Source organism: Colletotrichum fructicola (genome assembly GCF_000319635.2).
Source record: "Colletotrichum fructicola Nara gc5 chromosome Unknown KSG_Nara_v1_contig01, whole genome shotgun sequence".
Lineage (NCBI taxonomy): Eukaryota > Fungi > Ascomycota > Sordariomycetes > Glomerellales > Glomerellaceae > Colletotrichum > Colletotrichum fructicola.
The window spans coordinates 2,156,634-2,181,691 of NW_027094051.1; the positions used below are offsets into that span (position 1 = coordinate 2,156,634).

At 53.9% G+C, this 25,058-nt stretch overlaps 4 protein-coding genes across 4 annotated transcripts; all 4 read left to right on the top strand.

Annotated features, from left to right (window-relative positions):
• Positions 1-1,224: 1,224 nt before the first annotated feature.
• CGGC5_v000618 (uncharacterized protein) lies at positions 1,225-3,035 on the top strand (the record flags this gene model as incomplete). The annotated part of the gene is made up of 2 exons (XM_032032250.1): positions 1,225-1,238; positions 1,301-3,035. 2 exons carry the CDS (start codon positions 1,225-1,227, stop codon positions 3,033-3,035), a joined length of 1,749 nt encoding a protein of 582 aa, XP_031888326.1.
• Positions 3,036-4,179: 1,144 nt separating this feature from the next.
• Positions 4,180-5,373, top strand: CGGC5_v000619 (uncharacterized protein; the record flags this gene model as incomplete). Its single annotated transcript, XM_032032249.1, has 1 exon — positions 4,180-5,373. One exon carries the CDS (start codon positions 4,180-4,182, stop codon positions 5,371-5,373), a length of 1,194 nt encoding a protein of 397 aa, XP_031888319.1.
• A 6,150-nt stretch (positions 5,374-11,523) lies between these two features.
• kif11 (Kinesin-related protein 11) lies at positions 11,524-14,481 on the top strand (the record flags this gene model as incomplete). Its single annotated transcript, XM_066150697.1, has 3 exons — positions 11,524-12,050; positions 12,105-12,274; positions 12,326-14,481. 3 exons carry the CDS (start codon positions 11,524-11,526, stop codon positions 14,479-14,481), a joined length of 2,853 nt encoding a protein of 950 aa, XP_066009823.1.
• Positions 14,482-20,173: 5,692 nt separating this feature from the next.
• CGGC5_v000621 (uncharacterized protein) lies at positions 20,174-22,021 on the top strand (the record flags this gene model as incomplete). Its single annotated transcript, XM_032032246.1, has 1 exon — positions 20,174-22,021. The coding sequence occupies one exon, from the start codon at positions 20,174-20,176 to the stop codon at positions 22,019-22,021; it is 1,848 nt and encodes a 615-aa protein (XP_031888318.1).
• Between the last annotated feature and the right edge of the window lie 3,037 nt (positions 22,022-25,058).

The window sequence follows — 25,058 nt, forward strand, 5'->3', positions numbered from 1 at the left end:
CTTGACTACTACTACTATCGGCTGGAGTTCGTATGGATACAGAAACAAACCAGGATGTCAAAAGGGGGGTTGGACTTGGGAAGTCATCATAAGCGAGGCGCTCTTTTTTTTCAAAAGTAGCAGAAAAAGTACCTATCTATGTTAGACATGAGAGGTGGCAATACTCTCCGACAGCGGGTGAAGTTTGGAAAATGACAAGCTCAATTACATCTGCTTTGTTGGCTTCGAATATGTGAAATGTTTGATAACATGATCTCAATTAACTCAGCGCCAAGGTGTTCCTGTTCTTGTGGTGACATTTTGCCGTCCGTGGGGATATTTGGGCTAAGAAAAACTCGTACTTCAACAAACCTGTTGGCTGTTCTGTTGTCCTTGGCGGTATCTCCTTGATCGACCCTGTTGTCCCTGTCTGTCCGAATAGCAAAGGTCTTCCTGTATGTGTGAGTGTTTTCCATGCTTCCCTAGCACAAAAGGCATCCAAAAGTCATGCACCTAGTCTACAAAAATGGGAAATTCTGTGTTATGTATTAACTGACAATCATTCCGCTTTCTACACAGGTATTTCAACCGGCTCCAGATTGGATCGCGGACCCGTCGTGTTCACAAATCTAGCTAGGTGAGATGCCCAGAACCGGCCAGCCTACTACAATCGATAGGGGGCAATTTTGGCGAGGCATCGAATGGACATCATGCTAGCTTTTCTCGAAGACGTACTGGGAGAATAGAGTGATTTGAATATTCTTTAAACTTCGGCCAGTTTTCAGCACTCTTCCACCTTGAGAGGTTTAGGCTTTGTGGGCAAAAATATTTCATGGTAGTGCATTCCATGTGACTCTACGCCGTTCATCAAGCTGAGAAAAAAAAGCTTCCTCACTGCTGCACCAGTAATCTCCGTTCTCCAGTTCAAACATAATATAGGAAGCGCAAAAATAAAGACTCCCTACTTCAGACCTGCACATCTCACCACCATCCCAGGCCTTGGATACGAAGACGCTTTTACTGATCAGAAACTGAACAGTCAGCTCTATTCAGCAACCATTCAAAAGAGACCGTACACGATGAAGCCTGGAGATATACCCAAGACTGAAGAGCGTAATGCCGATGACTCCTCTTCGAGCACCAGGCTTACATCTCGGGGGTCCACAGTACCGAGGATCAATGGAAGGAGGGAGTACAGAGGCGCAGGAGAGCATCCGTTCAATAAATGTTGGAACGACTGTCGCAATGATCCAGCAGACGTGAGATCCCAGATTCTTGGCGCACTCCAAGGATTTCGATGGAATTCTTATGGTGTGTCAAGAGTTGGCCCAAGCGACGGTAAACCGGAAGACTTCACAACCTATGTGTCGATTACAGCCGAGGCAGACACGTTTGACTGGGAACAGGCAGACGTCATCGTTCTCAAATGCCAGAAGATATTGGACCAGTATGGCTTCTCGGATGTGTGTTGCGAATTAAGCGAGACCGTTCCTATGGAATTGGAGAAATATCGCAAATGGGTATTGAAAAATCGAGGAAGGTATTACTATCATGGTCTGCCGTCAATCCCGACTTTGTTGGCCAGATCCCCCGATCCTACTTGGAACCCGCCAATCGACAATTACGAACCGGGATTTTACTCCCCATCACCTGTGGACAAGTATCTATCCCCACTTGGCCGCCATCCCATCACCGAGAAATGGAATAATGATGACGGCAGTGCTTCTCTGAGGTCTCATGTTCTGCAAAACCTCAAGGGGGTCAACTGGACTTCAGTTGACATACTCAGATGCGGTCATCAAAATGAAGAGGACTTGCCCGCGATTCTCTTCGTCTCGGTTGAGCCAGGTAGCATCACGCCGGAGGAGGCACAGCAGCTTGCTGATAGATGCGCAGCCACGCTTATCAACCACGGGCTCACTGACGTATCTTGCGAAGTGAAAGAATCACACGTGGTTCCACTGAGCAAGCTGCAGCCACCTGCAACAGTTGTCGACACAAACCAGTTATGGAAGGCAACCTACAACCTCACTGACCTGGTCGGTGCCACGATAGCTGGATCTGATCAGCAGGAGAACCAAGGCACTAAGGGCCCTTATCTTCGAGTCAAGACCGTCGAGAACGGCATAGAAACATCGTCAATCTGCGCTCTGACATCCCTGCATGTGCTGTCGTCTTCAGTTCAAGGACCGAAGCACTCTGCTCCGAATAAGATCTGGCAAGGTTGTGAAGCTGTCGTGCAGCCAGGGATCGATTATAAAACCGTGTTGAAGTCTCTCGCAGCGAGTCAAGCACATAAGGTCAAATATCATTGGGATGATCCCGCAGCCGACGAAGAGATGCTTACATCTTACAACGCCCGAACTACCATCGAGTCCAGGACGTTCGGCCATCTTACTTATGCAAGACAGGGTTCAAATGGCAGAGCGACAGATTGGGCGCTCATCAGGCTGGACGCCGATATGCATGAGCGATCTCTAGATACTATCCAGAACCAGGTGCCTATCGGCCCTGGTGTCGATAACGGATATAATCATGGCTACGACGATTCAGAAAAATATGGCTCTGTGAGCTTTTTCTTCCCCCCAGAGGACGGCATTCATACCTTGCGGGGCATACTGCCAGTTGCAAACATACAAGATCCAGGATCTGAGGATCCTACACGTGAGGGCGCAATCTGCTTTGGCAAGGTCGGGCACGGCTCAGGCCTTACCTTTGGTCTCGCGAACCAGGCCCTATCGATTCTTCGCCGGCCTATAGCTTCCACAAAAGATGGAGGTGATCTCGGCGAAGAAGATGACTCGATACACCTATCACTGGCCGTCTTGGGCAAATCTGAGGTGTACGGAATGAGACCATTCACGAGAAGCTTCGGTACCGCGGGTGATTCTAGTGCCTGCGCTTGGGATCTCGATGGGCGAGTCGCCGGGATGGTGACGGCGGGGTCTATGTGGGACTTGGAGGATCGTTGGACGAACGTGACTTATGTTACGCCGATGGAATGGATCCTGGAGGACATGAGGGAGTGTGGTTTGGAGGCTACTCTCTGCGAATAGGACATCAATCATGGTTTATGAATGCCCGAATGCCTCAAGGTCTTTAAATGTCCCAAAATAAACCATAAATTTTACGACGAACAAACGGATGAAGGCTTCAGCTAGTATTGCTACATTCGGCATTGGTACATTCGGCTTTCACTTGCCGGCGTTGACCTACAAAGTGCCCAGATTATCAGTGTCGTTAAGGACGCATCATATTATTATGTGATATTACCTCCTTTCCATGCCTCGGCTGCAACTTGCCATCCGGCTTCCATGCCATGCTGAGCAGAAAATAATATCGGTCCGAATTACTCTTTTATCTTTCCGACGCCGCGAGCTGTTTAGACCATAGTATTTCCTAGTTTGATACACCATCTTGCCGGCATGAAGCGATCCGTTTTCGCCAGCCACTGCACTCATAGCAGCATTGCTAGACATTCCGCAATTGACCGTGTTATAGTATACCTTCGTTCAAATTACCAAGCCAACCGCCAGGAAAGCATCAAAAAAGCCAAACAGCCTCGATAACCTCCGTCCACGTGCTCCTGTCGACAAACGCCCAGAGTTTCGTTTGATGTTCGTCCCAAGGTTTTCCAGCAAGCGCCCGTACCGTGTTCTTCCTTCATCCCAACTTTTCCCCTTCATTACCAAGAATAACAATTTAGCCAACGTGACAGTCACGAAAACTTTGATCCGGTCGCAGACACCAACCGGAAGAAAAAAAAAAAGCTGTCATCTTTTCGTTCAATGATACCCAAATCTAACAGCCGATACCTTCGATCCTACATCAATTTGGAGCCGCGAATCTTGTTCGGTCCTCGCTGATTAACGGTCCATCCAATCACAGCCCAACGCCCGGACCAAAAAGGACGTGTCGTCGGATTTGCCACCCCATCCCAAAGATCCACCCGAATCGACATCCGGAAAGGCGCAGGCGGGCGGGCGTGCGTTGCGTTGCGGCGGCGTCAGACGCAACCCGCCCTTTAAAAGCGGAAGTGGAACCCCCCGCCGGACTGCGTCCCGGATATCCTCACCTCATCCTCCTACCCTTTTCTAACTTTTTGTCCATTTTTATCTTGCTTTTTCTCGATCCATCCCATTCCATCCCGTCCTGATCGGATCGCGGCGCAGCACCCGGGAGAGACAGAGAGAGAGAGACATGAGTCTACGGTCTATATTAGGCGGCGGCCGGGTAAAAAAGGCAAAGCCAAAATCGTCGGCCTCGTCACCTCGCAAGAACGGTGGCACCAGCAGTTCGAGGGCTGGGGGCAAGAACAAGAAGCAGCCGCCTGATGCAGACTCTGACGACGGTGGCAATGACTATTTCAATGACAGACTGGACGACGCCGGGTTGGTCGCGGCGCTTGCGACGGACATGTCGCTCCGCGATGTCGTGCAGGCCATCAGGTACACCCGCAACAACATGTTCGGCCCGGTCCCCGCAGAGGCGGCGGGCATGAACTCTACGCGCATCGCCGAGGTGCTTAATTACCGTAAAGCCATGCCGGGGCTGGTGACCGTCTCCCATCTCCATGCGCTGCTGGCCTCTCCCACCGCGGTGGAGCGCGAGGTCGCAGAGTTGCAGCGCGGCGGAGTGGTTCGCAAGATCTACGTGCAACGTCGCGGCGGGCTCGGCGAGGCGCTTATACAGTCTTCCGAGTTAGAGGAGATGATCACGCAGTCCGCCGAGCTCGACGGGGAGACGCAGGCCATGTTCCTGAGCTTTTTGAAGGAGAACCCGCAGGCGCAGACGATGCCGCGGGCTGCCTGCAGTTACAAGCAGGCTGATGCCTTGGTGCGGGCAGGGTTCCTCACAGCGAAAATACACTCGCAGGACGTGAACACGCCACTGATGAATCTTCACTTGCGCCCGGAGGTGCGCGCCAGCCTGACGAGTATCGAGGCGGTGTCCCGCGCAGCGTCCGGCACCTTTGACGCCGTGGGCGGGCAAGGAGCAATACACGCCGCGGGTGGTGGGGGAGGGGCACCGCGGCTGTCCCGCGCCGACACGTCATCTCCCGACTACACCATCGCGGTCCCCGGGAACGGTTCTTTTCTCAAGCTAACTGCCGCCGCGGTGGAACATCTGAGCAAACTGCTGTCCAAATCGCAATTTAGGGAGATGCCCGTGTCTATGCTAAGAGAGAGATGGGAAGGTGGCGTGGCTCGTGACGAGGCACGCCTGGCAAGGAGGGCCAGGGGAGAGTTTGCTGGAGTATTGCCGGGACGGACGAAGAGGTGGAAGGAGTTTTACGGATTGGAATTCAACTGGGTCTTGGAAGAAGCCATGGGGGCCGGTCTGGTTGAGGTTTTCGAGACACGGAGCGTAGGTAGGGGAGTCCGTTTGTTGTAGCCCCGGGAGCCCGAATGTGTTAACGGCGAGCGGGGTACTTTAAGCTTGATACCATGAAGATCGCGGATAGCCTTCAAATCTCGAACGGTCCATAGACGGCAGCAAGAAGGAGCTGCGGATGAAACTTGTCTGCCAAAGCCCTGTGGTATCGCCTAGCATACCACGACACCGTCACTCGGGGATGCTGTGGCCGCCTTCCGGCATGTTCATCCGAGTCCGATGTCTGCAAGAGTAAAATGAAATCATGAACACATTTGAAGCACGCAGATCGAGTCAGGGCAACATTTGTGTGTGTGTGTTTCCCGATTTAGGACCGACATGTTCCCTGCCTGTGTGTGTGTGTGTGCACTCGAGCTGCGGCAAATCCGTGATGATTACGTGGGAACGGGAAAAGGGGGAAGAAGCCTGTTCATGAGGTCTTCCCCAAAGCCCCGGTTCCCTGTCTTTCATCTGTCGCCAAGCACGGGAATGTGGTGAGAGCCGTGAGGGGTCACACTTGCAGCGCGCAGTAAGAGCGAAGTGGCGATGCGGCTCCAGGGTGATCTAGGTAAATCCCAGGTGTTTGCGGTTTGATCTCCCACGCTTCGCCCAGTCGCAGCGTCTTTCGTGGAGGGCACAAAATTTAGGCGAGAACGGCTTTGTTTTTAATGTGACTTCGAGGGTCGAGAGTTTCGAGTCATGGAGCACTCCAAAGCATGAGCAGAGCATGAACGTCAATCACCTCTCATCTGTTCTTTCCACTGATTCGCGTGGCCCTGTCAAGATCACAGACCTCGAGCCTTATCGTGCGGGTTATGGGGCTCTCTCTGCAGGACGCGATACACGCCGTCGTTTTCTAGTTACATGAGTTTAGCTCGTTCTCATAGCGAATGAATCGTACAAACACGCAACTGGTCTTGATGCGATATCGAAGTTCTCGTAAGATGGGACCCGAGGCGTAGTGGAGACGGCGTCGACGGCAGATGCTTGCACGTCTGCAACTAGTGCTGCATGTTGAGGTAGTCGTTTTGGGTAGTCGATGAGTTGACATTGAAAGCTTTGACATTCAAAGATCAGACACTTCTCGAACGAAGTGCTGAGGACAGAGGCGCAGCGATTCGACGTCGGGGTTCGGGGTGGCTGATTGCTGGGGAGGAGTTTGACGTTGCATGTAACGCAAAACGCTTGTATGCCGGGATTAACAAACAGAGATCAAGCTCAGGGGCTTAATCGACCACCTCGAGGTCAACGACGCGATGACCAAACCACGCGGGGGCTGCTCCGAAGCTTCCTGACCGTTGCAAAACGGCGGGCTATCCAGCTTGTCTGCGCGTTGAAACCCCGAATTGGAAAGGGAAAAAAGCAACTTGAGCTGCAATGCGAAGGGCGGATACGTTCAACCCCCGTCAGAAGTTGAGGTAAAGTGAGCTTTGGCCACGGCCTGGCCTTTCGAGAGACGGCCTAGTAGAAGACAATTTTCCCGAGGGCTTTGTGTGAGGCGACCAAGGTGCTAACAACCATGGTGAGGCACTTGCGCTACTGTCCTGCGACGTGGGATTGCGGAGAATGCAGCAACTCCAAGTGCCAGGTTCGTCGGATGACGGAATCGCGAAGGCACGGGATGGATCATAGACAAACAGCAGCTGGCAACCGTCGCAACGAGACATGGACATACGGTATAGAGCACGGCTCGGCGAGACTGTCCCGGTGTCGGGGTTGCTGTCTCTTGTTCTCGCTTGTCCACCCGTCCTGTCACCGGTTATCTCTTGCGCAGCGATCAGGCGGCAAGACAGATGAGTATGCGGAGAGATCTTCAAGTGGCCAGAGAGCAATTGGTCAATTCGAACGAGGGGCCTGGCAGGATTGGTGTGACGGCCGAGGCCCTAGAGACTGTTGGATCCGGGTCACGTCGAGAGGTTGTGTATCGACGAATGGGAACTGGCGGGGAGTGGGCGAGGCTGCAGCTAGCACGCTCGTCGTCACACAGACTCGGACGCCAGTGTGTGTCTTCTCTTGACTTCTGGGACCACTGGGTGGTGCTAGGAAGCTTGCCGGAGCCGGCTCCTGGTGCGGGTGCAGGAAAGGTGACGGATGCTAACGAGCGTGTGCCTGGGCGATATGCTGGGCGATTGTGTGCACGGGCACGCCACACATGGGACTTGTAGAGTTGATGGGAGCGCGCGTTGGCTGAATGAGGTAGTGATATGATGGCGTCGGAAATTACAGCGTGGTCCGCCCATATGGGGGTAGGAAGCATGTTGCTGCCAATTCGCAGGCCTGGTTTGATTGCGACCACGATTGGCACTTTAAGTGCGAAACCCAGCCTTTCCATTTGGCGCGCTCTGTCCAGTTGCTGGGTCGAGTCATCGTTGATGAGCCAGACGACTGGCTTTCACTAATCGACATCGAGGGTCTTGTGTGGGTTGGTTCATGGATGCCTTGGGTCGAGGGTCGGAGAGAGCACCGAGGGTGGAGGTCGAAGCCAAGCATTCGGGGCACGAGGCAGGCCGCAGCTGCTGGCGATGTGCGAGGCGGGCTTCCGTGCTGTCAAGACCCAGAGAGATGGACGAAAGACATGTGGCGGTATTGTTTCCCGGCGTGGAACGAGCCAGCAAGCAAGCTGGGCTGATGAGAGACGTCGACGACAATTCCATTTCACGACAGCTGAGCCACGCTTGCTGGCTGCGCGGCACCTCGCACCTGCATACGCGTGCGACACTGTACGAGCCTGGCACATGTGCGTGCTGCCCTGTCCTTCTCATTGTTGATCCGATGATGGATTTGAAGTGCCGTCCGTAGCAACGAGCGACATGCTCGCAGCTCACAAGCGTTGGACCAGGAGTGAGCCAGTTCGGATTTGACAGCAGGGGTCCTGTGGGATGCAGGTATCTCGGGACCTGGACTTCAAGTAGCGGCAGGGAGTCAGGCCGCAAGGCGACGCGGGCTATCTTCTGGCGGAAAAGGGAGACGTTAGCTGGTAGCTTGATCCAAGCGAATGCGTGGCTTTCGCGATTAAAGGGGCCTCGCGACTTGCCGGCTACCTGGGATGCTTGTATCGCACGGCGAGGAGGCGCGTACATGGGGGCTAGTCCGCAAAGAGACTGACCCCCTGCTGTGCCTGAGTTGAGAGCTGGTCCTTGCAGGGGATATTGACAGGGGTACAATCTCCAAAGTCTGGGTACCAATTTGACGATGGGCGGGCTAGCAAGGGAAACTTTCTGGGGTGGGAGTGACGATGAGTGGTGCACTGAACGGACCCCATTAGCCCTGGCTAGTCATTATTGAGGGAGCAGTGGATGAGAGGCGACGAGCACCCGAGAGAACAGAGATTTCGCCGTCGATAATTGCGGTAATGGAAAGGTACCCCCTGGCCTGTGAAGAAGACGCCAACCGTGTTGGTCGAGGATGCTGACTGACTTGGATGACTTTTTAATCGACGTTGCACTTGCAATCGCAAAGTGGAGGGTGCATACGGATGCAGAGTAGGAGCAGCACAATCTAAGGTAATTGACCAACAGTGGCTCGGCGAATCGACGAATACTAGCCGGGGGAAAGCAGAAGGAAGAGAGACACATCAGTGGAGGGAATGACACGAGCAGAGAGATGAGCAACGCAAGTCTCGCCCAAAGTGCGTTGGTATTGGCAACTGGCATGGCAGCGAGAGCAGGGGACGGCGAGCAGAAGGGGAAAATCTCTCCCAATTATCCCTCTGATCCCCTTTTTGGCCTGTCTCTCTCTTAACACAAACATCATCTCCTCTTTTTTTTTCTTCCCTCCTGCGCCGCGCTCCCTTCGCTTCCCGGAACGCTTGCTGTGTGTGCTCTGGCTGCTGCTGCCCCTCCAAACGCGGCGGCTCTTCCTGCTCCAGCCTGGTCTTTTGTTTCTCTCCATCAATGTACCTCGTTGATGCCCGTCCTTAATCGGCGCTGATACCAAGGATCGCCAGTTTTATTCATCGGGTTGATTGATAGCTTGTATTGCGCAATTCAGTGCCTCTTCCGTACCCGTTGTCGGCATATCCCACGCACAACTTTTAGTGGGGTCTCACAAGCTCCCGTCCTGAAAAAGCAAAGGGAAAAAAACGGTACGTACCCACACCACTTGCATTTGCGCTGCAGTGCATGCCGGGCCACAATCCACAGTCCACAGCCCGCAGTCCACACCCACGTCCGCTGTTACCTCCCTCTTCTAGACTGCAGCCAGTCCCGTGAAAGGAAAGGAGCAGCGCTGGGGAGACGAGGAAGAGAAAGAAAGAGGGACGTGGAGAGTGGCATGCGCACCACACTACGGAGTACCTCACCTTACCTTACCTATCCTATCCGTACCTCACACTTTGCACTTGCTGCTGCTCCTCGGCTTCCCCCCATCCATGCTCCCAAAGTCTGAACAACCAACAACGCGTCTAACACGGAAAAGACCTGCTGCCAACAGGAACAGGAATAGGAAAAGGAACAGCCCAGGCCTCGATCCCGAACCTAACGTCGGGGTCCCATATCGCTCCCAACTCCCCCGACGAATCTAATAATCAGCCACCCAGCTTTGCTCTTCACCTCTTGGACACCAAACGACCCTTTTCCCGCTACGCGGCCTTACCGTCGACGACACTAATCGCACCGAAACGCACTTTTCATCACCACATTCTCTCTCAGTTTCTCCATTTCGCCGACCCAACACTCCTTTTCATCTCGCCTGTCATACGCATACTCAAAACGCGCCCGGGGGAAAAAAAAAAGAGAGGCGCACGCTCTTGCTCTATCTTTCTTCGTCTTTGCATACACGGTTCCCGGTCTCAGTCGCCGACATTCAGAACCTTCGCCACGCTATTCTCTCGCCAGTCGGATTTCCTGGCTTGTTTCTCCCATTCTTCGCTTCCGCCGGCAACTCTTGCTCTCTCCGCCAAGCCCAAACATTCCCGTCGCTCGAGACCCGGATCTCGCCTTTCCACAAAGCATCGGATCGCATCGCCTCGTACCGAAATCTTCACATCTCAAGGATCAGACTTCCCGCAAATTCAATTCCCGCCCAGCCGTCCCGGCCGAATTCCATACCGTGTCTCCCCCAACTCTTTAACTCTATACCGCACGCAAACGTGTTTCTCGCTTTCTCGAAGCTCAGACTCTACGGCTCCCAGCGAATCCGCGCTCGTCTACCCCAAGCCCAGCGCTGCCGTCGAAACATTTCCACTGGACGAAACTGCCCCCTCCCTCCCTCCCGCGTCCAATTTTTGAGTTTCCCCGACCTGCCGCCCAATCTGAGTACCCGTCGCCATCCCAGTCCTGCGACTTTAGCTGCGCGAGGCACTAGAGGCACCGTGCTCGCAAGCCGGACGAAAAAGAAAGCCCACGCTGTACGCCGCCCGCTAGCGCAAGGAATACAGCTCGACCAAGAACCCACCAGAGTCAGACCTTCGTTTTCCCTCAGTACCGCTGCCGCGTAGAGGCGACAGGCTCGGCACTGCAGCAAGGAATACTCCGCAAGACATACACGAGCTGGCTCCTATCCAGGGACAACCCCCAAAAAGTCTCGTCGTTGGCATCTCTTCCTCCTCATCATCCTCTTCGGCCCACAAACAAACAACACGAGAAATACCGCTCAACCAGCCACCCACTACGATCTCGTAAGTTTGCTTTTCTCCCCCCTTCCCTGCCACCACCCGCCTCATGGGATCGCCCTCGTCGCTGGTCAATCTGCATGTCATGCTTGACTCCCGTGCCCGCCGCTATGATTGTCATTGTCCCGGTGCACTGACAAGTTTACTTACCAGCAATAACCTCGAAATCCGATGAAAAGCTCCCACGTCACCCAGCACACCCTCAACGCATAATAACGTTTCATACGTCCCTGGTTCTCGAAAGTGTCCAACGTGCCGGGATACCAGCCACTCGCAGGCCAGCCCCCCGTCGACGCTTTCGGCCTTGGGACGAATTCAACCCACGCGAAGAGGTCCCTCGTTATCGACGTAATCGGCCTCCCGACGACCAATCCCCCCTTTACGCTCCCATGTTCATGGACCGACCAACTTCCTGCTTGTTTCCGACAAACTAGAAGGCGTCTCGCCCAACTTCGGGTCTATTGTTGTTTTGCAGGACAACTAGCTCCCACTCTCGTTTTCTGTACGGAATGGCGACGACGCTCCCGAGGCCAGCGAGGCCTTCAAACGGCCCGCCGACCATGGCTCTACCAGCTCTCCCAGTCCCAAAGACGAGGAAAAGCACTGGAAACCTTCCGACGCCGGCATCAAAATCTAGCCCGTCGACACCCAACCCGAAGAGCGGCCTTCGCGCCCCTTCTTCCTCTTCGGCGTTCCTCCCTCCCACGACCCCCGCTCCCACATCAGCACTCCCGCAACCGCGTGCGGTCTCTGCCATGAGCAATTCTTCAATGAAGACATTGCGCAAGACAGTGAGCATTAACTCGTTCCCCCAGCCACCACGAGGCGACAATCGCGTCAATAGCCTTCCCCCGAGTCCACTTGGTGCTGACTCCTCGCGGAATTCAACACGCAAATCAAAGGGCTCTATCGCGTCAAACTACTCCCATTTGAGCAACGGCGCCCCGAGCCTGCTGAACAACAATGCCGAGGGGAAATCGATATCAAGCGCAAGTGTGCGCATGTCAGACGGCCTCATCAGTGTATCATCACCGCCTCAAAGCAGGAGCTCCTCAGCACAGGATTCTTACTCAACTTCCGCGACGACGTATGATGACCCTATTGATGGAGCAACGGCCAAGTCCTCATCTGACGCCTTCAGTGACAAAAGAGGCTCTAAGCTGGACGGCAAAGGTAATGTTGTAGTCAGCGTAAGAGTGCGTCCAGACGCTGGCGGCAATGAAAACAGCAAGACCGAGGGCGAGTGGATGGTTGATGGACGCAAGTCTCTCGTTGCGTATCGAGGAAAAGAGGGCGGTGATTATTTCTACGGTAAGGTTCTCTCCTTCGATATATAGAGCCGGTTCTGACAGTGGTTGAAAGATAATGTATTCACGACACATGATGACAACAGCCGCGTATACGACTGTATTGCTAAGCGCTTGGTACGCCGAGTGATGGAAGGCTATCATGGAACCGTTTTTGCCTATGGTATGACTGGTACCGGAAAGACCTTCTCGATGCAAGGAACAGCCTCTTCGCCTGGTGTCATTCCGCTTGCGATTACCGACATTTTCTCCTACATCAGAGAAACACCGTCACGGGAATTTCTTCTTCGCGTCAGCTATCTGGAAATCTACAACGAGAAAATCCACGACCTCCTCAGCATGTCCACTGGACCCGGCGCTGGGGCCAACGGTGGGCAAGAAGAGATCAAGCTGCGCGAGGACAGTAAACGCGGAGTCTACGCCAGCCCTTTGAAGGAAGAAATCGTTCAGAGCCCAACCCAGCTTCTGAGAGTGATTGCTCGTGGAGACCAAGCGCGGCGGACGGCTAGTACCCAATTCAATGCGCGCAGCTCTCGAAGTCATGCGGTGGTCCAGATTGTGGTGGAGAGCCGAGAGCGGATACCAGGGAACCCTGGAGGTGGCGACAGTAAAAGATCTGGAATGCTGCCCGGGGGCGTGCGTGTCTCGACACTTAGCTTGATCGATCTTGCAGGATCCGAAAAGGCTGCCGAGTCCAAGGAACGACGGACTGAAGGTTCACACATCAACAAGAGTTTGCTGACGTTGGGCACCGTCATCTCGAAACTCTCCGAGCACAAGGACAAGGACGGAAAGGCTGCCGACAAAGATGGAAAACACTTGCCATACCGAGACAGCAAGCTGACTAGACTTCTGCAAGGGGCTTTATCGGGCGGGTCTCTGGTCAGTATCCTCTGCACGATCCAGATTGGCGCAGCCGGCAGCGCAGCATCCTCCAACTCTCATACCTCGGAAACCATCAACACACTGAAATTCGCCTCAAGAGCGAAGAACAATATTGTGAGCCATGCGAAGAAAGCCGAGGAAGCGCTCGGCGCAGGGGGTGACGGCGGCGCCAGAGTCTTGCTGGAACGGTATCGCATGGAGATCCTAGAGCTGAGGCAACAATTGGACACACAAGCCAAGGAGAAAAACGCGAAACACGCCGAGGCAGAAAAGGAACGAGACGCTGAGGAAGAGAAGGCCCGGGAATTGGAGGCTGAGCATCGGCATGAAGAGCAAATGCTCGAAATGCAACTGGCCCGTACAGCATTGAAAGAACGGATCGATCACCTTAACCGTCTGATCTTGAGTTCCAAATCAATTGGCGTCAACGCGAGCGGGTCCTACAGCGCCTTGGGCATCCACACGAGATCGTCCATGGCCTCCGTCCGGTCGTCATTGGCCACTTCAGTCAGCGGCAGACCGATACTCGAGAGAACCGCATCAATGACATCGGCATCGTCAACTATCGGCCGTCGATCAAGCGGACGGTCGAGTGGAGGCCAGCGGCTGTCCAGCGGTGAAGGAGGCGGAGTAATGACGGATGACGACAGCGTTGGCGAGTACGGTGATGGTAGTGCCTCATTGACAGCACAGAACCGCGCCTTGCAGGCCGATCTTGCGGACAAGACGAGGTACATCCAGACGCTCGAGAAGAGATTGATGCAGGCACGACGGGCCAGCTCATCTAGGACATCGGTTGGCTTCTCTACTCCTAATAAGGGCATCATGGTGGGCGAAGACCATAGTGTGTCGACGTTGCTGAGAGAGAAGGACGCCGAAATTGCTGAGCTGAGAGCTCGGCTAGATGACAAGGATCGCATGCTGGCAGCGTTACGCTCTGCCGCTCGATCTCGAGAGGTGGCAGAGGGTGCTATGGACGGACGAACATCTGCTCTGTACGAGCACAGCCCACCACCAACGATCAACCCGCCCCCGGCACCTTCGAATGCCTTGGCCGGCCGCTCAAACTCCCTCACAGCTCGTTCGAACTCTCTGACAAACCCTCGCACCCGTACAAAAAGCGTTGATGAGGTGAATCAGATCCTGGACGAGATGATCCAGGACCGTGTGGAGACTGGTCACCTTGTCAGAGGCGTGAGAGGCAGTGTCCGTGTTGCCAGTGATCGCAAACTCGAGACTCACCCGGAGAACTCTCTGAAGATGGAGCCGCTCAGGAAGACGGCGTCATTCGATGATGGCAACAGGGCATCAGCAGTGCAGGCGTGAGGAAATACTGTGGGACGTTGCTGGTTAAGTCTTTTGTGTTGTGAGGACGGGGTAGTTTTGGGCCTCATACAGGGAGCCTCACGAAGGCAAGGAAAGGCGTTCAGGATGGGTTTACCACTGACCCAATATTGGTTTTCTTCTTATACCCGACAACTTTCTTTCGCCATGGTCAATGGTTGAAGAGGCGGATTATGCCTCGTTCTTTTTTTTTCGGAACCAGCCTTACCTATCGGCCTGTTTTATTAGCGTATTGATATGGGCAGGAGGAAGGACTGATGAATTTCTTGTGACGATCGAACCGTGCAATATCGGAGCATCGGGATCAGGTTATCATTTGGACGGAAGAGTTTCACGGGCGGCAGAAAAAGCGACGAGGTCTGTCAATGGCTTTTAATATTGGGCAGATGATTGTGATGGATCATGTACATCAGAAAGCAGGCCTGGTCAGCTAGCTAATTACGGGACGAGGAGCGACGAAAAAGAGAAGACTATGATCTATCACACGCAGCTTCCCTTTCTATTGACGGCAATTTGAAGTGTGTCTCTGATCTACACGGCTGGATACGTGTAGGATACTCGGGTCGCCAGGTCAGTGACGAATCATTGTCCAGATGGGAATATGCCGAGTCTTCAGCTCGGGATCTTGCATCCCATAGTGTCCACGGCAGAGAGTGGTGTTCAGCCTGTCGTTTGCTTACTGTTGTTTGTTGGTAACCATAATTCGGTTTGGAGGCACGCGAATCGGCTGACGAGACACCACACCCCCTCGGTTGGAATCCCACCACCAATCCATGACCGCATCGGAAGGAACAACCGCTCACTCAGCTCTCCCGGGCCAGGTCGTGATAGGAGTTCAAGCAAAAAAGGGGGCTGATGCTCTGAGATGACAGTCTGGCGCAGATCAAGATTGTGGCGGCGGTTGGGCCTGACTAGACTGAACCATGGACGGCAATCATAATTCAAGGGCGAGGAAAGAAGCTTTGGGCGGAACAAACAGACTTTGGGACCGTTCCCAGGACCGCGGTTTGGAACGAAGTGAAGAGGAGGGAGCCTGAGCCGAAGTTCGAACGGCTTTTTAGGGGGGCAGCGTGGGAGCCAAGGTTGCGTCTCAACTGGTGGCGGGCGAGGCGTGCGCGCCGCCGTGTTAGATCTCGGGAGTCGCAAAAGGGGATATAGCTTATTTTTAGTCCCCGCGCCCGAGGACGATTTGAATCGAGTGAGTGAGACGAAATGGCAAAGGGGAAGGGGCAGGCTGGGGACCGTGAGAGTTCGTGGCTTGCGATTTGCAACAGAGTCCTCTTCTTGCTCTCATCCTCTCTCTCGTTCTCTTTTGGCGCTCTCTCTTGCGGGATATCAGGAGAAGGCTTGTGCACGGTCGTTCACTCCTCAGCACGGGTCGCATTTGCTTGGTGTGATGACGTCCGGGTCCAGTGACAGATCACATTTGGTCCCCTTCTACCCCTGGTTGATCCCCGTGTCGTGTTGGGATGATCATGATAATTGGGAGGTTGAGCTTGCTGATTGTTCATGGGAGGATCTATTCGCGCATCTCGTGTCGGGAAACAAGTTTAGTTGTGATTTGAGTTTGTGATGCTCGTGAGACGCCTCGGATGAAATGTGAAATGCGAACCGCCCCCCGTCCCATGCTTCCGAGTATTTCATTTTCCAGTGAAGCAAGCCTCCCACATATTGAATGTGGCTGGGGGGGCTCGAAGTGTACCCTCCGTGGAAGAGGTATTTCATTTTCATGTTTGGACGTCTTGTTTGTGATTGCGTTTGTCACGGAGAATGGCGATAATGCCTCGGTTCTTGTTGGCTTCTGCCTGTCCGCCGTCGAGCGAAGACGGGAGGCCGCAGGTCGGCAGACGACGACGATGAGGGGTCGTTTCGTTGGTTGCCGCGCGATGGACGACGACAGATCGCAATGCCAAAATTTCGTGTATGACGAAATAAATTGGATTGGACCCCGTTTGCAATAGGGATCTGCAGAAAACGGGAAAAAGTCAAAAAGACAACCCAACGAGCTTGGGCCTCTTTTCTCTTGCCTCGCTGCCCGCACATGACTCTTGCGTCGCCATCGTGAGGCCGACAATTGTAGCGGGAGACGTTGAAACTTGGTGTTTGCCTGTCGTGCCACAATTGTACGTTCTTGTTGTTTTTTCCCGCCCCTCTCTCTATCCCGCCTCACGATCCTTCGCTTCCGTTCGGATCTTTTCAAACGAAACCAAGTTGAATTAGGACCGGATCCCGTACCGCGCGCTCACATGTGGTACTTTTATGAGCAGATTTTCTCTATTGCCCGCACATGCAAGCTGCAGGAAGGGAAACCTCTCGTCAAAATTCAGTCTCGGCAGCGGCCTACCTAAATTGAAGGGACCCAGAAAGGGGTCGGGGCAGGGGCTGTAATTCCCCATATTGCTGTCCACGTGCGGCCTTCTGAATTGGGATTCTCTAATCATGACATCGTCGCCTTCTGGAGCCCTGCAGGAGGGAGAGGAGACGGACGCGCCGCCGTTGGCCGACGAGGGGACGGACGGGGGGACCGACTCCGCGATGATCACAAGAGGGATTTTCGAAAGGGAGACGACTCGACGAGAGGGAAAAAGGCGGTCGGGCACTCTGGTTAACTTTTTGCGGATGGATTGACTTTTTTTTTCTCTCCCTCTCGACGGGACCGCTTTGGCTCGGTGATGAGCGTTTTGACATGGAACCGGCGCGGATGATTGATGAGTTGACAACTGGGTCATTTACAGAGAAGGAAGTGATTCCCATCTCTGGAGGAGGTCCGGGAAGCCACAAATGGAGATGCGGCGGCGTATGAAGCCAATCAGCCGCGCAGAGACGGCCTGCAGCGAGCGCACTAAGAGGCTAACAGCACACTTTGTCAGGCCCTGCAGGACAATGGACAAGGCGGGAAGTGTCGTGATTGGCCGAGAGGCCGTGAGGGGCGGATCTCTTCCGAGAACCCCTGCTGCATTTGGTAGCTTCCTTCCCAGCAGCGAGGACGGTGAATGGCTGCTTCATCGACTGCCTTCCAAGCGGCCCCCCGGAGATTCTGAAACGTCCTAAATCGTGACTGGCGACGACAAGAGGTGGGGGAGAGGCATCATCCTTGAACCGCCGGCTTCCTTTTTGGGCTTCCTCTGTCAGCGCCTACAGGCCCTGGACCCCTGGCCGCTTCTCTCGCTGTGTGTTGCAGATGGTCACTGGTTTTTTTTTTTTCCGCCTCTCTCTGGCTGTCCTTCACTTTTTCTGCCTTGCTACGGCGGAGCTGACAACGGTTCGCTAGGTCCAGTATTGTGGTTCTCATGTCGGGAACGCCTGTCTGCCCAGGTCCCAACGCCGCTCGCTCATATGCACAACGGCGCAAAGTTGCAACGGCGCAACAGCGGATACACCCACCCGAGGCCCATCCTCATCCATGACTCTGGATTGGGGCTTCTTTGGTGGTAACACTCGCTTCTATCGGTTTGGGGCTCAGGCTCAGAGAGTCAAGCGTCACCAAGGACGGGAGTGGGAAAAGACGGCAGCGAGCCGGCGCAGGGCTCTGACTTCCTTCGTCACCAATGGATCGGCTTGGGTATGACGATCCCGTGAGGATCTCCCTGGCTTCTTCCTTCTTCGGGCCTCAGCAGTGGACAAAATGCTACGCAACGCTACGCCAGCCGTTAGCTGACAGCAGAGAGGGGAGCTGAAGATGAGGGGAAACCCTGAACCAAGAGTTTCTATTCGGGGGTCGATCACGAAGCCCTCTCCAGCTCGAGGAAACCCGACGAGCCTAATCCACGCCTGGTTGCTGGCCGTCAAGCCCTGCGTTGAGTGAGGTGACCGACAAGCCGGACGGCACTCCCGCAGTCGCAAACCCAGTCCCAGTCCCACGAGTCGTCGTCGGCCGCACCGCCACGCGGGAGCTTCGGTTCCTCGTTTTGTTGCTCCCTCTGCTCCATGTCCGGTCCGCCTTGCCCATCGTCATATGTCGAGCACTCGTTTCGCTTTTGCCGGTTTCGTTGGTTGGTCCAACGCGCGCTGCCTGTTGCAGTCGCACCGAGTAGCGTACAGTACGCGGGAGAGTCCAAGACAATATAGCACCAACTGCCCTCAGCTAAGAGCGCAGCTTTGTCCTTTGTTACAAACGCAACGCCCCGACGCCCGTGGGTTTCTTTAAGACAGGCGAAACACGTCAATCAAGTCAAGCCAGCCAGAGACGATCCAACGCCTGACATACACTTTATCCCATGGACGCTGGCGCTGCAGCTTCGCACGAGACTTGACACGAACCCGACAGCACCAAGACACAAGACACGGCATGACTGGTTGATCTGGCACACTGGAAGCTCTGACGCCGATACTTCTTGTTCACCCATCTCCCGTCTTCCGCGTTTCCCCACCATCTCTGCTGCTGGCCAAACTGCGGCACCACCCCCCCTTCCCCCCCACCCGTGCTCTCTCGTCTCGTCCGTTATTCCAGGTATCAAGGTCAGAGAGCCCGGACGAACAAGCCCTCTCGTCCCATCTCCTACTTCGCTTCTATCCAATTGATTTGCAGCACCGCGCTCCCTTCTATTCTGACTGTCACTGGCCTGGCATCGGATAGAGTTTGCAGGACAGCAAAAAGGGGACCACAAGGGCCGAGAACAGGCACCGCAATCGTCAGCCGGTCGTTGCATTGCTGTAAACAATATACCACAGACTGGACGAGACAGACGGACCGCGTCAACATACATCACCATCACATGCGGCCCGGCATACAAAGCCGTCTCGTCTCGGTGAACCAGTCTCCAGGCTCCTCTCTCCAGTTTCTGGGCTCCAAAAAATCTCCAGTCTTCTGGTCTTCTTCCGTCTTCAGCCCGGCCGAAGGAGCGATCCCAACGCAGACGCAGGCAACAGGGAACTGTCTCCTCCCACTCTTTCTCTTCCCACCTGCTCCAACAACCTCGACCCCGGTCTTGATGATCGCCGCCAAGACCCACCATCGGTCATTTACTTCACGCAGTTGATCGCACTTTTCGTCCTCTTTGGTCTTCCCCTTGGGTCCTGTTCACTGCGTTTTCTGCCAAATCTCGGACAAGGGCCCATTTCCTTTTCTGTTGCCGCTGGATCCCTTTAAGCTGCTGCAGCTGCAACCCTGAGCTGCAAACGAGCAGAAAAAAAAAGTAGAGTCCATCCAGAACGAGGGCAAGCTTCCGGCCGAGTCTTACCACTACTGTACTTTACCCCCGCCATCCCCGGTTTCTTCAGCTTCTTTTTTCCTTCCTCTCCCTCGACCGACCGCGCCACCGGCCTCGGTCTCGTGCTGTACGGATACGCAGGAGCTGCTTTGCTCGTCTTCCACCGCGCTGACCACCGCATTGCCGCCTGCACTCCTCGGCTTCCTTTCTGTACGACTGTCACCGGAACCGTTTACTATCATGAACGCTTCCTAGAAGGAAGACCGCCATCTCCCGTCCATGACCTACAACCAGGCTCGACGCCCACCGACGCTCCTTAACTAAACCGCCAAAAGCACCCCAAAATTCTCTTCTCAAAAGTTTCAGCTTCTTTTATTCCGTCGAAGCTCCCAAATTTCCAAGATACCCATTGGTTCGATCCGTGTTAGTGGACAAAAACGACCAGAACGACTCTACGACCTTTTTTACTTCTTCTGAAGATACCAACATTTCTTCGCCAACCGTTGCATATAATGCGAGCAAAGATGCCAGCCCCTCTAGACCTCAGCAAGTCGAAGCTGTCGGTGTCTGATCCGCGGATGAACCTCCGACGGTCTGCCTCTCACACCGGCTCTTCAAAGTGGGAAAAGGTGCCTCTATCTGCCACCTCCTCCCGCTTCAGCTTCAACCACCTCCTCTTCTCCTCCCCACCACCATCGCCAAGCCTACCAGCGCTTATCCCGCCCCCCCGGAAGTCACCCATCCACCCCCGACCTACTCGTGTATTCAGATTCACATTTTGGCTCGCATTCACGGTGCTGCTGCTCTACTTTGCGACTTTCCCATTCCGAACGAGCTTTGGCGTCCCCTCCATCAACCTACCATTTTCGGCCCACGATGATTTCGAGATGGTTGGACAAGACGATCTACCCGACTTTCCCACACCAATCGTCATGTCCGACCACGGTGGCAAATCCAAGTGGACCGTTTCAATCCCTCCAAGCTACGACTTCCCGCTGTCAGTGAAGGAGTACGGGGACATGTGCAAGAAGTGCAAGGAGGTTGCCGCGCGCGTTAGGGACATGCGCCACCGAACTCAGATTCTTGATCAGAACCTCTTGAGTCAAGATGCCCCCAATGATCCGTACTTCATCGACGTTGCAGAAGCTCAAAAGACCGGTCTTCTCCCGGACGTCGCTGCCAAATGGCCAAGCAAGGGTCAAGGTCACGATGGAGACCTGGTTGGGGAGAACAAGGACTCGCTGGTTGAAAAGCCCGTGTGCGAAAGCTCCATGACCTTCATCATGGAGACTGCAGACGCCGGCATTGGGCACACCATCATGCAGCTCTGGACATTTTACGGGCTCGCTAAGAGGCAAGGTAGAGCCTTCTTCATCGACGATTCTCGCTGGGCGTACGGCAAGTACACCGATATCTTCCAAGCGCCTCCCGTGCCCCTCTGCCGCCCTCCTCCCCGCCACGAAATGATTCCCTGTCCTCCCAGAGCTCGCCACTTGGTCGTCACATCCGAGACAGCGAAGGAGATGTGGGCGGGATCCATCAGCAAACCTCACTCCGACTTCCGCGCACAGGACGAGCAGGGGTTGCGGGAGCTGTTTGAGCTGGCACACGAGGGATACCGCGCTCTTTGGGAACTCAACAAGGACGACGCTCAGTACGTCAGCAAGCGTGTCAAGGAAATCAGGGACAAGACTATTGTTGGCAACGGCAACCCGAACAACGGCGTCGTTGTCGGCGTTCATGTCCGACATGGCGACTGCCACCCTACCGAGTACCAGTACCACGGCACTTACATTCCGATGGAGATCATTGCGAACGCTGCTCAGGAGGTCATTGACAGCAAGCACAACGGCACCGGTGTCGATGGGGGTGACGACGAGCTCGCCAAGCGCAAGTCCTTCATTGTCCTTGCCTCCGACGACCCGACAGTCTACGATGCGGAGGATTTCAAGGGTTCTATGCGCGCACAGGAGCAGATTCGCCTGGCGTCCAAGCAGGAAGTCCACAAGGCTACCCCCGACAGGCATGTCATGCACCACTTTGAGGATGAGGCTTTCGGCTGGGAGGGCGGCTTCTTTGCCGCCATGTTCTGGAACCTTGGCCTGTCCTCCATGAGTGCCTCCAACGCTGCGACAGCCAAGAACAAGCAACTAGCTCCCTCGGCCGAAGCGCTCCGTCTCCGGAGCTACGTTGGCCGCGCCTATTTGATGGATCTGGCCGTGCTGGCCGATGCTAGTGACACGGTCATCTGCACCGTCAGTGCCATGGGCTGCCGTCTGCTGGCCGTCATGATGGGTTGGGAGCGCGCAATGGAGCACCACAACTGGATCAATGTCGACGGCCCGTACGGGTGGACTGGCCTTACTTTCTAAGAAGACTCGACAGGAGGGCATGTATGGCTCGCTCCGCCGAGCCATGAGGACAGCATTCAACATCTACTTCATCTGCATGGTTCCAGGTGTACGGCGTCAACAGCGAAGGCAAATGCGGTCTTTATTTTCCTTTTTCTTTGCAATACTTGGACATGGTTTCTGATTTTTAAAGGTTCCCGGGATTCATCAAAGAGATACCTCTGCAAACGTGCTTCAAGGAGCAGCGTTTCGCATGCATTAAGGCTGAGAACAGAGAAACAGCCGACGGTCGTTACTGCCACATCTAATCATATTACACGCAAAAAAAACCAAAACAAACACAACACTATACCACGATACCGAAGCGGTCTGTGTACCTTCGAGGCACAGCTGCATTCGAGACAATAGCTAGCTAGCAAGCAAAACAAAATAAAAGAAACAGTAAAATTATATCTGTGTGCCATTTCTTGCTGCCGTGAAAGAAACTAATGCGCAAACCCCAGAAGCGCATATGTTCTGGATCACGCGGGGAGGGGGCATGTCTGGGTTTCAGCTAAATGATTTGTTCTGTCACCATCTTACGCTGCCCGGACGCATGTTTCTACCCGTTGGTGATGTAGTGCAGCCGGCTGCTTGGTGTTGTTTCTCGCTTGGAGGCAGGTGCCCCTTTGCTGCGTAACACGGGGGATCGTCGACCTCACCCGTTTATTTGCGACCACGTCAAGACTGAGGTTTAGATAGACCCCGGACGATTGATCTACTTTGCATTGCATTGGTCTCGCAGATCATGCACATGGTCATATATATATCATGTCGATGATCCGCAGTTTAGGGTAAACGATATTGCATCACACATGTGGCGGTCGCCTTACAAAATACGCGGAGTGCCGGATGACATGCCGTGAGACTAGATCCATATACAACCGGCTGGAGCTGATTTCTCAGAGAAGAAGTAAGTCATACGGAAAGGACTTTCTTCTTGCTCTTCTCTCTCACGTTTCCGGCGGTGTGTTTGTCGTGGGTGATGACGAGCGTGCGACGTGCGTAGTCGACTGGGCCAACCCAACTCTCACGACAAACGGCAGGCAGGCAGGCAGGCACTATGAAACCTCTTGCTCTTGCCAAGTGAGCTTCCTCCCCAGCCCCGAAGCTAGTTAGCCAGCTTTCGTCCCATGATCTTTCAACAGTTCAGCTGGGACCAAGTGGCCCAGTTGGTAAAAGCGAATAGCTAAAACAAATTCTCCTCCAGAGATGCAAACTGAGTCTGAGGGGGGCGCTCGTTCGAAATAGGTCGAGGGCCATGAAAAGGGTGATTCCTTTTTTTGTTTTTTTATCTTTGTTGTCGAGATCGCTTGTCGTCCGTTCAGTGTCGAGACCATTCGGCCATCGATACTATTCTCTGCTTCACGTGAAGTACTAGCAGAGCTTTTATCTAATAGCCCGAGGTATAATATGATCTCTGTTGACATTCTGCAGTCAACTTTTCTCGCCTCTCTCTTTTGTCGCTGTCGTTCGCCATAGTTAAGCTGGCCAGCCCGCTGAGCCTGGGAATAGCACGATGTAAACGGAGCGAAGTGAATGCGCTGCTAGTGTCCAGTTCTCTCCAAACGACAAAATAGACACGAATGGAGTGTTGTACTCCTTTAATGGTGACTACTGTGGTCTTTACGGGTCGTGTATGACTTTTGGGGGTGCCCTCCGTCGCCCAGGTGAGGCTCTCGTGAGTGCATACCTAGTCCGGCAGGTGCGCTCCAGATGGCAAGACACGATCTTTGACAAAGGTAGCGATTTAGAAAGCAGCTTCACATTCAATCTTACATGAAAAGTAAGCACGGAATTGGATTGATTTCATTCAACCAGTACAGCGGGTTCAACCTAGCAGTGCTCCGAACCGAAGCTACATAAAAAGAACGAGGTATTTAGATAACAATTAACGCGACCTTGATGTCGTCAAAACTGTCAACACCGTCTGCCATACGAAAAGGCATCATGATCGTTTGGAATTCACAGTCTCTCGCTTTCGTGCGGGGAAAAGCGTTGCTGGCTGCCATCCACCCCTCTATGGCAGACCACTTTGCAACAAGTACTCTGGTCATTTTCAACGCAACTACTCCAGTCTGGAAGGCGTACACTACCGTTGTAAGGATGACCTCGCTTGTGCCGAGTCGAGCAAGCTACATGTCCTCGGAACAGCGCGATAGCCAGCAGACCTTCGTTGGGCTTTCTGTCAACAATAAACAGCTAGGCGATGTCTGTCAAAAAGGGAGAAGTCCACCAGATCTATGTAAGAGAGGAGAAAAAAAAGTATAGACGCGAGCACATAAACGCATGTCCATCGTCGATATATCATCGTGGAACTCGAGTAACGTGAGCTTGGCGAGTTGTTGTAAGCGGGCTTGTACCCGCACCTCGTTTCGGCTCCTGTGGCCCTCGGGGTCCTTGGAGTACCAACTTACCGCAACGCAATTGCGAACACTGGAGTGCTATCCGAGTTGCCGCAGCCCATCCATCTTACCTAAGGAGTATGAGATGTAGTTGATCCCTAGTATCTCGTACATTAGAAAGCGCAGTACGTAGCAGCGACAAGGGCATAATATCTCCCACGTGTTCTCGATTGAAGACAGTCAAACAACATGGTGATGGAACCTGCAATTGACATGGTAATAAAGTCGGTGAATGAGGAGTGGCTAATATCAAGTCGACAAGCTGCAACAGTTTCCCAACTTCGCAGAAACGCCCAGACGCTGCAGAGATGTCAACTAGAATGATGAGAGCCCGTTTCATGCTTCAGAGAAACGACAGGAGCTTAAGCTGCATCCTAGACTAGTGACAGATCCGCGAAGAACAATCGTGATGAGTAACACGAGTTTGATCTGATGACGTTTGGTTGTGGCTGACGCAAGAACGACGATTAGCTAATCGTTGTCTCTCCAGCAAGTGTCAAGAATGGAGGGGCAACTGTCAGCCCCTCGTCCAGGATGAATATCGGACGCACGCTCTGGAAGAAGTGATGGCAACGAATGCAATGGCAGAGTTGACGTTGACAGAACCTTGCGAA